Source organism: Ailuropoda melanoleuca, chromosome 10, assembly GCF_002007445.2.
Source record: "Ailuropoda melanoleuca isolate Jingjing chromosome 10, ASM200744v2, whole genome shotgun sequence".
NCBI lineage: Eukaryota > Metazoa > Chordata > Mammalia > Carnivora > Ursidae > Ailuropoda > Ailuropoda melanoleuca.
In genome coordinates this window covers 6,208,646-6,219,753 of record NC_048227.1, presented here as the reverse complement: position 1 = coordinate 6,219,753, position 11,108 = coordinate 6,208,646, and the positions used below count along the sequence as shown (strand labels likewise).

The window sequence follows — 11,108 nt, the reverse complement described above, 5'->3', positions numbered from 1 at the left end:
GGTAGGAGAAGAAAGGGATAAATAAAGGGGGGGTAATCAGAAGGCGGAATGAAGCATGAGAGACTATGGACTCAGAAAGAAACTGAGGGCTTCAGAGGGGAGGGGGTGGAGGAACAGGATAGGCTGGTGATGGGTAGTAAGGAGGGCACGTATTGCACGGTCCACTGGGTGTTATATGCAACTAATGAATCATTGAACTTTACATCAAAAACCAGGGATGTACTCTATGGTGAATAACATAATATAATAAAAATATTATTATGAATAAGAAAAATAGGAGCGTTCCTATTTCAGGTGACATGATTGTCAATGTAGAAAATCTTGAGGAATATAAAAAAGAACACCTCTCGGGGCGCCTGGGTGGCACAGCGGTTAAGCGTCTGCCTTCGGCTCAGGGCGTGATCCCGGTGTTATGGGATCGAGCCCCACATCAGGCTCCTCTGCTGTGAGCCTGCTTCTTCCTCTCCCACTCCCCCTGCTTGTGTTCCCTCTCTGGCTGGCTGTCTCTCTGTCAAAAAAATAAATAAAAATCTTAAAAAAAAAAAAAAGAACACCTCTGCATCTAATAAATGAGCTAAGCTAGGTTGTAGGAAACAAGATCAACGGAAAAATCACCCCATTTCTATATAATAACAAGAATATGTCAAAACACATTAAAAACACAACAACAATTATAATCACACAAAGAAGGTGAAATAATTTAGATATATATTTAACAAAACGTAGATGGTTTTCCTGTGCTGAGAACTAAATGTTGGTGAAAAGAATCAAAGAACACCTAAATAAGCACAAATTGTGTTCATGCATTGAAAGACAGGACTTAGTAAAGATATAGATTTTCCACACACAGATTGATAGGTTTAAATCATGTCTTTAAAAATCCTGGCAAATATTATGTAAACATAGATAAGCTAATTCTCATTTGTATGGAAAAGCAAAAGACCTAAAATACCTAAATCAATTCCAAAAAAAAATAAAATGGGAAGAATCACTGTTCATGATGCTGAGACTTACTATGTGGCTACAGTAATCAAGAGAGCCTGGCGTTGGTAGAGGGAGAGATACAGAGATCAATGAACAGAACAGAGAATGAGAAACAGACACAAATAGGTCCAACTCAATTTTGATACTGGTACAAAACCAATTCAGTGGAGGAAGTGTAGCCTTTTCACAAATGGTGCTGGAGCAATTAGACATCCATAGGCCAAAAACAAAGATCTTTGACCTACACTTCACACCTCACAATCAACGCTAAACATTGACACAAGATGGATTGCAGACTTAAGTGTGAAACATAACCCTATATAAGATTTACATTATAAATATAAAACATAAAACTATATACTTAAATACAAAACAAAAAATTAAATACTTGGAGAAAATCCTAGGGACTTAGGGCCAGGTGAAGATTTTTCAAACCTGATGCCTAAGTCACAACCCATAAAAGGATAAAAGGATAAACTGGCCTTAACAACAACAACAACAACAAAGGTGTGCTCTGCTGAAGACCCTGAGACAATGAAGAGACAAGCTACACACCCTGCCTATAAAANTTATTTTCAGTTCTTCTGAGTATGTACCTGGTTAGTAAGAGAGAGACTTTTGGTGATGGAACAGCCCTGTAACGTCATTGGGGTGGTGAATACACAAATCTACATGTAAGATAAATGTTCAGAGAATAACACACATACAAACACACACACGAGTGCATATAAAACTGTTAAAATCTAATGTCAAACTGGGTTTGGACACTGTACTATAGTTAAGCAAGATATTACCTTAGAGGAAACAGCTTAAAGGTTACATGACATGGGACCTCCTGTGACAACTTCTTGTGAGTCAACTCTTATTTTGAAATAAAAGTTTTATAAGTAGCTATGTAAATTTAAAATAAATCCATGCCAAACTAGGGATGTACTGTATGGTGACTAACATAATAAAAATTTATAATATAAATAAATAAATAAATAAATAAATAAATAAATAAATAAATTCATGCCTACCCGCCGGTTTGTGAAGACAGAATAACATTCTTTCACTAGTACTGTTTTGATCATGTCTGGATCCGTGATAGCCAACACAGGCTGTCGCCCATCATATAACCTGTGCGGGGAAAACAGAGCTGATTACACTTAACATGACAAGTCCTGCAGCTGCAGCCACGCCTGGAAGTCCAGACTTCTATCCTGATGGTACCTAATCCATTCTCTGAGATCATAGTTATAAAAAACATGAGAACATTTATTAAGTTTAGATGTGTACATGGGTATTTCTTTTTTTTTTTTTTTTTTAAGATTTTATTCATTCGACAGAGAGAGAGACAGCCAGCGAGAGAGGGAACACAAGCAGGGGGAGTGGGAGAGGAAGAAGCAGGCCCACAGCGGAGGAGCCCGATGTGGGGCTCGATCCTGTAACTCCGGGATCACGCCCTGAGCCGAAGGCAGACGCCCAACCGCTGTGCCACCCAGGCGCCCCGACATGGGTATTTCTTAGTCCATTCTCCATTATTTTTTTATGTTTAAAATACTTTAAATTTTTTAGAAAAATTCCAAACATTGCAAATAATTTATGTATATTATCAAAAAGGAAGTTAGGGTGGTAAATAACTGAAGGCAAGTAACTTATCTAAGAACAAAACAATAATGGAGAGTCCACCCATACAGTCACTAAAAATTATAATTTTAAAGATATATCAAACACATGATGCATAGGAGAGAATATCAGATGAAAATTATAGACACAGTGATCAGATAAATGTAAGAAGTTCCTGCAAATAAAAAGACTTGGAATGCTCAAAAAGTGATGGCAAAATTATGAATTATTTCTTTGCCCTATTTATTAAAATAAACTTCCTAGTTACATTCTAAAAGAAATATTATTTTAAATATTATAGAGGTCCTTGATAGCATTAGGTCAGAAAAATTTGAAACAAAAAAACAAAGAGATTAAAGAAATACAGAGGAACATGTATAATTTATTTTAGACATATTTTCCTTCCATTACATATATTTATTCTTACACGTGGATCCCAAGGGTGAGTTCCTTCGCCTTTGTGTAGATGACATCCCGGAGCAGCAGGGCAAACCCACTTTTGCACATGTCTCACACAAAGCTGACTCTTCATGTGTGGTCCATGCCTATTCAGCCTGACCTCCTGACTGTCAATATGGCCTGTTAATGAGACCCTGTCACCAGCAGGGGTTTACTTTAAGCTTAATTACATCACCATTCGCATTTTGTTTTCCAGTATAAATCATTTGCATGTACTAGACCAAAACGAAAGATTTCTCACAAGTCCTCTATTCTTTTTATGATGTCACAGAGGAATTTCAAATGGTTTCGTGATCATACCTAAAAATGGATGAGACCACTACACTAAATGCTACCCATCTCCAAACAGTATTCTAACACTCAGTGTGTTTCAGTGGGAGTCATGTACACCTAGTGTTGAAGCAGTCATAGAAGGTACTGAGGTGGCACTCAGGTCTACTCTCCCAGCAGTCTGATCATATTTCTTGGATGATTCCCCTCGTCCCATCCTGTTTGTTCAAAAACACCTGGGTGGACAAGGGACAGTGCTTTTGGGTTACTGCATATGTTCATGATCTCATGTGGCCCTAATACACCTCCCACTACAAGTCAAATTGATATTCCTGAGACCTCCCCCCCCGCCCTCCAACCTCCATAATCAGTGTTGCTGGAGGATGGGGCTCAAGAATCTGCATTTTTAACTACCTCTCCCAAGACTGGCTCCATCCAGAGCTGACCAGTACTGAATGTGGGAAGGGACAGTGGAGCTGAACCAGTGGTGATCCAGAGATCTGGGTTCCTTCTATGCCATCATGTTGCCTATGGCCCATGCCACTCAGAGCCCTACAGTTTCTGAGGACGTGACCAGAGAAGATAAAGTGGGAGAGATAATCCTGGCTGTGAGCATCCCAGCACCACACTGTATCTCTCCAGGCCTGGTTCACGCTTGGACTTGCACACCTGGTGATGCAGGGCATCCCAGGAAGCACAGGTTCTAGAAGCTTTACTACAGCAGGCTTCATCCCAAGGGGCTCTCGACTGAGACTGTTCCCACCACGGGAGCTTCATCGTAATAAGCCTATCCAATAGAAGATTCCAGAATACTCACCCCCACATTCTTCCATACTTTCTAAAACATTTCTCGTCAAAAACAGTAATACCCTGCAAGAAGAAACAAAACAGATTACTAATCTAAATGTGCTGAGCTCTACCTCTTACAGGGACAAAAATGACTCAGATTGCATGAAGTGCAGCTTACTACCTCTCACTGGCAGTTAGAGGCAAGCTCTTATTCAGAGGTGTCTTTGGAAAGAAGAGAAAACAAGAGGATATTGAAATGGAGAAATTCAAGTCCCTCTTGAATTCTCTCCACATGTGGTAGATACTGAACAACTTACCCTGTCTGTGAAGACTACATAACCTCTGTATTTCTGGCGTGTTTGGTCTGTGCATGCGTTGTCTCTAAATCTCAGAACCCTGTGAATTATTAGCTCAGGCCCACGTGGGAAAACTGTAGCTGAGGGAAAGTCAGTGTGTCCTGAACCCTCTGAACCCCCAGTCAGCATCCTGGTCATTGATCTCGGGAGCCCTACTAGAATTCCAGTGGATTTAGGATATGAAGGCACCAGTGACCTCTTTCAGTCTAGCAAATTTACATAACTCTAACACAGGTTTCTTGAGTGAGAAAGTGAGAGATGAGTGAATGAATGACAATGTGGATTCTGCCTCCCAGTCATCCAGCCAAATCAGAAGGAGGGGACCATGCCACCATTCCACAAAGGGCAGAACAAATTGAAATACCTGATACGAATTTTCACTTCTGTCACTTAAGAAAAAAACAACAAAACGTCCCGTCCCTAAGTTTCAGCTGTGATTCTGATGTTCTAACCATGCAAAACAGGGTCCCAGAGATGTGGATCTTGGGGTGCTGGTATTAAGGAAAAGTGCAAAGGAAATTATTGCTTTTTCAGACAGAAAAAGTCCAGGAAGTTCCTAGATGGTAACTGGGCACCGAGGGTCTCAGCAGGGAGCAGTGGGATCTGAGAAACAAGCCTTGGGTCTGGGGGAAAGGAACTCCACAGCAGAGAACAGCCTGCATGTGAGACTCTGCCTGCGGCCTTCTGCTGTGAGCTCCTCACCTTCTGTCCAGGGGCCGGGCCTCGGACAAGCCGTCAGAGCAGGATGAGCCACAACAACTCCATCTACATCAGTCTGTGTGCCACTAGTACGTTCCATTCAGTACATTAATTTCTTAATAGTTTTGTCAAAGCATCTCTTTTCTAGTGATTTTGTATGAGTGGTTCTAGCTTTATGTGTAAAACAACACACACATACACACAACTCGATCGAAGGTTAAAATCTGAAGTCGATAGACAAGCACCACCTCCCCTCAGCAAAGCTCCCTCCCTGCTCAACTCACCCAGAAGGTGCCTACAATGAGGGTAGAGAAGTAAAGCAGAGAGCTCTGGGGCGACCTCTCAAATCCCAAGACATGGCGCCATTAGCAACAGGTGAGGTACAGCTTGGAAATAACTGCAGGGGGTTGGCAATTCTTGAGAGAATTCAAGTACGTGCACATTCCCCAAAGGTGAAGTTGGGCTGCCCAATAAACTGAAGTTCCAGAGCTATCCAGCAAAACAGAAGGCTACCCAGAGCTCGTACTATAACAGAAAAGTCTGACTCTAGCATACACAGCTTAATGGACCACTGGTGTGGACCCCCTTGATGCTCTTCTCCTAATACTGAATATGATGATGTCTTCCTGGGAATCTGCACCTGCCAGAAACAAAAGCCTCTTCTCAATGCTAGAACATCAAGCCCTGGATTGAAGCAGCCAGAGAGCTGCGCTGCCCACTGAGGCAAACCCTGAGGCTCCTACCAGCTGACAATAGAGCCCTGGGATAGACTGGCTATGCGCTGGGTGGGGCCTGTGACATGATTTCTGGAAAGTCTGAAACCTAAGCACTTCTCCCGAGGAGGAGACTTTTTACGATGAAACTAAGCTGGGATTGACAGCCAGAAGAAGCGGAAGAGGGAGCTCAAACAATACCCACATTTCGGTAGGCCAGAACGGTTCCCACAAAAGGCAGAGGTGTTGGCCCAGGAATTCCCAGCTTCTTAAAAAGTCCGTGTGTGTAGGTCCCATATCTATAAAGTGAAAGAGAAAACCAGGTCACAGGGATGGTGGAATAGGTGCTGGGGCTGGCCAGTCACTCATGCAGAACTGGGACAGGCAAGGGAGGGAGGTAACATGTCGGCCAGAAATAATAACAGCAATTCCAACAGCAATAATTACATTCTCTCATCATCTCCTTTCCCACCTCCACTGTGAGCCCCACAAAACGTCATGATGCTTAGCTAAGAGCAGCTGAAATCTTCATGGTCCCAAACCTAAAGTGAAGACTTGATAAGTGCTTCCGCACTTGAGCGCTCCTAAAAGGGTCATGCTTATTTCTTCCAGGAAATTCACTCATGCCTATTTAGTGAATGACTCGTCCATGATTTTGGAGATTCTCACTAGGTGGAAAGAGAAAGATTGTTTCTCTCCTCTGATGAAGAGATTTTGCTTAATTGCATCCACTCAAGAGCTGAAGGTTACTGACAGCTTAGAACAAAAGTGTTCATATGGTTTGCTCAGAGACTTGTGTTTTTCCTTCCTTGTAGGCCCTGTTCCTTGTGGCCTGTGGTCCTTTTTATATCTGTCTTCATAGGAGGGTTTGAGCAACGACAGCATTCTTATTTCTGTACAATGAAAACTGTGTCCAAGGCTTCACTGGCTTCATTGAAAAGTGAGATGCTTTCAGCTCCACCCAAGTCTCTGTTGTCAGGCACTCTGGTTCTCTTGAGCTGCAGAGAAGGGGGACTGACCCATATGTGCCCTAAGTGATACCATAGAAAAGAATCAGTAAGGAAGCAATCCATTTCCAGACCATTCTTCCCCTCATGGCATCTGGTCCTTCAACCTGTGACACTCAACTGCTCAGCACACCGTCAGGTACACTCATTTTTTTCAAGATGGTCAATCACAAAGCAGTTCATTTACTGCCTCTGTGCATCAACTGTCTCAGAAACCCATTATGGGTGGTGCTCCCTATGGCAGGCCTGCTTGCAATCATCTCATGTGTCGTGTGTGGAAACCCACAACTGCATGCTTGCAAGCCTTCCACTTAGGTGTTGCTGAGAGATGGCAGAGTGGAGGAAGAAGACAGGCTGAGGCAAGGAGCTGCCAGAAACCATTTTAACCATGAACTTGCTAGGCCAACAAGGCTAACGCCATAGAGGCAAATTAGGAAAGGATGGTAGGAAAGATGCTAGGAAGAAATGGTCACATGCCCCACAAGACTTTCAGCTAACAGATAGGGGGCCTTCCAAAGTCCAGATACTCCCAGTTGACAGCAGAATACATGTTATGCAACACAAAATGAGTAATGATAAAATGTTCCATAGAACGGAATGAAGACCTTGTCTCCTCATCTCTGGAGCCTAACCTTTAACACAGCACAGTTTCCAAATATTCTGTACATCCGGCAAATTTTATATTATTATATAGTCAAATAAACTCACAAAGTTGCATGAACAGACATGTATTGAGGGACCAGCAGAGGGCCATAGCAAGACCGAGCTGAGTGTCTGGATCCTACCTCCAGAACAGTTGCACACATGAGTCCCAACTGCCAGAAGCTGGGGTGGCCTTGGTTAGTCCCACCTCCCTTCCTTGCCATCACCACCACAACAACTCACTTCCTGTTTCTAAATATTTGACGAGCTCCGTGAGCTCCCAAGTGAGGCCAAGCAAGTGAGTGAATGTGTCAGCAACACTGGTCCCAAGGAAATATCTGGTTTAGTGTCTAAACTCACATGGCTCCATAAGAAGGCAGAGGGTTGGCTGGGTGAATTTTTCTGATTCTTTCCAGCTTCCCTCTTCTTGACAGAGTCATGCGGCTGCTGGTACAAATGAAGGAGCTAACAATAAAGCCACTCACTTTTATTGCCATTACATTGCATTGCATGCAGAGGGCACTGTCCACAGCTAAGGACTCTTGGCTACACCAGTGTCTTCTCAGCCTACAGGGTTGTCTGCCTGGTGGTGACAATATCCAGTGACAGCCCCACTACCAGACAGACTACACAGTGTGGCTTACATGGTGGTCCTGTCCCCTGGCTTCTAGCAGATGAGATGCTAACCCTGCAGTCCTGTGACGAACTTCTGTAGGAACAGGATCAAGGAGTATCTCTCGGAGGTCTGCTCTGAGCGAGGAATATTCTCCCACTCCAACCCCAGTCCTATCTGAATGCTTCTCACATCAGTACTGGCTCACAGTCTCTACTCACCCGTGCTGAGAGATTAAAATAATCTGCTGGGCCCATGTATTTAAAAAATATACAATCTATGTCATAGCAGTATGTATGGGTACATCAAATTCATATTGCCAACATTACTCTAGAAGGCTGAGGTTATCTATGTACCTTTATAGTCACAAAACCTGAACAAACAGCACTATTGTATTGCTCAGAAAGAACGTGCTGGAAATAGTCTTATCTCAGTAGAAAACCTGTTATTAAATAGAATGAAATTAAACCACTTCAATTACTCTTAAATGTCATCGCACAGAAAATGTGTTGCCCACAATACCCAGCATTCCTAACATTTCTCTCAGAAAATGAAAATGACGTCTCCATGTTCTATGTTCATGTCCCCATTATTTCCTACACTTAAAGAAAGTGAAATTTAGACAGAGGTCAAATGTGACATGGAGGAGCCATCCCTACCCATGCTGTGAAACCAAATCCTTTCCCAACCTGCTCCATGATGCCAGGAATCACACCTGAAAGGAATTCCTCTGCTAGATGTTTTATTTCCTCCTCCTGTACTGTAAGGTAAAGGCAAAAAAAAATATTTAAAATCCAAAATGGGAGGCACCTGGGTGGCTCAGTTGGTGAAGCATCTGCCTTCAGCTCAGGTCATGATCCCAGGATCCAGGGATCAAGCCACACATCAGGCTCCCAGCTCCGTGGGGGAGTCTGCTTCTTCCTCCCTCTGCTCCTCCCCCTGCTTGTGCTCTCTCTCTGACAAATAAATAAATAAAATCTTCTAAAAATTAAAAATAAAATAACATTAAGTCCAAATTGGCTTTCAGTATCTGTCTTTGTGGCTGCTGGCAGATTTCATATGCGAGGAGGCAGGGGTCGGAGGGCATCTCTATACTGATGTTAACCCTCCCAGACACTGGAAGCAAAAGGTGAAATGAATAAAATTTTAAGAAATCTGCCAAGTCTCCTCAGCTCTAAAGATGATCATTTAGGAGTAAGGAGTTCTGCATATTACACGGTCAGGAATGGCTAGGAGAGGAACAGAGAAAAGATGGAAGAGCCCAGTCATAAGAGGAAGATGAGGCATCTCCAGCCCCCCGGAAGTCTGGGTGCACCGGGTGTCTTGTGTACATGTTGCCTGGTGGTGGAGGGAGGGGAGCAGGACCACCTGAGTGACACAGTCCCAGTCCTTCTACACGTCTCCTGCAGCGGACACAGACCAGAAGGTGAAGATAATGACACAAAGACCCAAGCCATTCCATCTGTCTCCACAATGCCCACAGCTTGAGAAGGTGGTGAGGACCCCAGAGCACTGGGGCCTGTTGATTTCTCTGCCTCTGCTGAATTCTGATTGTAGTCTAGGTCCCAGCTGGTAGTCAAGCAGAAGATGATCCCTAGGATCAAATAATGCCACTCTACCTCCCACCTACAGAAATTGAAGTTGGGGTGTGGGGGGTACTCCTTCTTCAGATCTGGTGAGGTCAATAATAACCCTTAATGTGTTCCTAGCGTGTTTGAAGCACCCAACACTTAAGCAATGTCCCTTTTGTTAACTCTTTTGATCCTCAAAACAGACAAGGAAAAGGGGGTGGGTGCTGATTAGCAACCCAAGTCCAGGGTTCCAGAGGCAATGAGCCTGGACAGTTACTCACAGATAGAGGAGCACCAGGCTGGTAGCCAGGAGAAGCCAGGTTTCCATGGAAAAGCTTGGAATCAGGTCCATTGCCCCTTTCTCTCTGCGAATCTCCTCTACTTTCGTTCAGCAGTGCGTGCTAGTCCTTGCTGGCCTGTGTGTGCGGAACTTCCCTTCCCACCAGCGGTGATTCAGTGAGGCTGGAATGTATATACTGAAAAGGGGGTGGGGCTGGAATGACAGCCAGTAGCAGGGCCGCCCATCTGCAGCGGCCCCTCAGCCATGAGTGTTGGCAAAGCATCGTGTACACTCCCAGTTTGGCCTCCTTTGAGTTCATACTCTGTGGGAAATCAATAAACTCAGTGTTATCAGTAATCTCAAAGGTTAGAGAAACTCATGGAAAGCCACTCACCTTAAATCTCTAACCTGTCCTCGTCACCATGGCTGCCTGTACCCCTAAATACTTGAAATCCTTCAAACAAGCTAGGTCTACACATCTTTACTGATGTAGTTTCCTCTGCCTAGAAATGTCCCCGTGCCCCCTGCAAGGATCCTACTCATCCTCCAAACCCAGCTCCGACAGAATCCCCTGTGTTAGAGTCTTTCCTCCTCAACCTCCTTGAACAGATATAACCACTTTGTCCTCTGGGAAATTTCTGTCCCCCCAGCCCCAGTTCTATTATTACCCTTTCTACCCTCCAGTCCCATCGTTGGTCTACACAACTATTTGCCCTACAGATAAAGAGCTTCTCAAGGGTGCCATCTGAGTGCTTGTCAACATTATGTCCCTAGGCACCAGCCAAGCACTATATGCTCAGAGGAGCATCCAGAAACGTCGGTGGAGTTAAGTTCATAGAGGTGAAATTGCTCAGCTCCCTGTATGTCCTTTCTGGGTGGATCGTTGGTGATCAGGCCACATACCTGCTGGGAGATATCTAAGAACATACTATCTGGAAATTACACTGCTCATTATCATCACTCTGACCCATGTTCTGTGTCTGCATGGCCTGAGAAACGATGGATTACGTGGCATATCTCTGGAATCTCTGGGACAATGGAGCCCTGCAGAGATAATTAAGAAAGAAGTGGCTGCGATCTTGAATAGCAACAGTGGACAGACATAGGAAGCTGGAAA

At 43.9% G+C, this 11,108-nt stretch overlaps 1 protein-coding gene across 1 annotated transcript in view; it reads right to left on the bottom strand.

The window, feature by feature from the left end:
- The window catches only part of LOC100472647 (cytochrome P450 3A12-like), a 47,290-nt gene extending 36,712 nt beyond the window's left edge, over positions 1-10,578 (bottom strand). Inside the window, 4 exon segments of the mRNA XM_034669529.1 lie at positions 2,004-2,103; positions 4,139-4,191; positions 6,084-6,177; positions 9,993-10,578. Of these exon segments, the coding sequence (XP_034525420.1) occupies positions 2,004-2,103; positions 4,139-4,191; positions 6,084-6,177; positions 9,993-10,063 (318 nt within the window). The 5' untranslated portion in view covers positions 10,064-10,578.
- Positions 10,579-11,108: the final 530 nt, after the last annotated feature.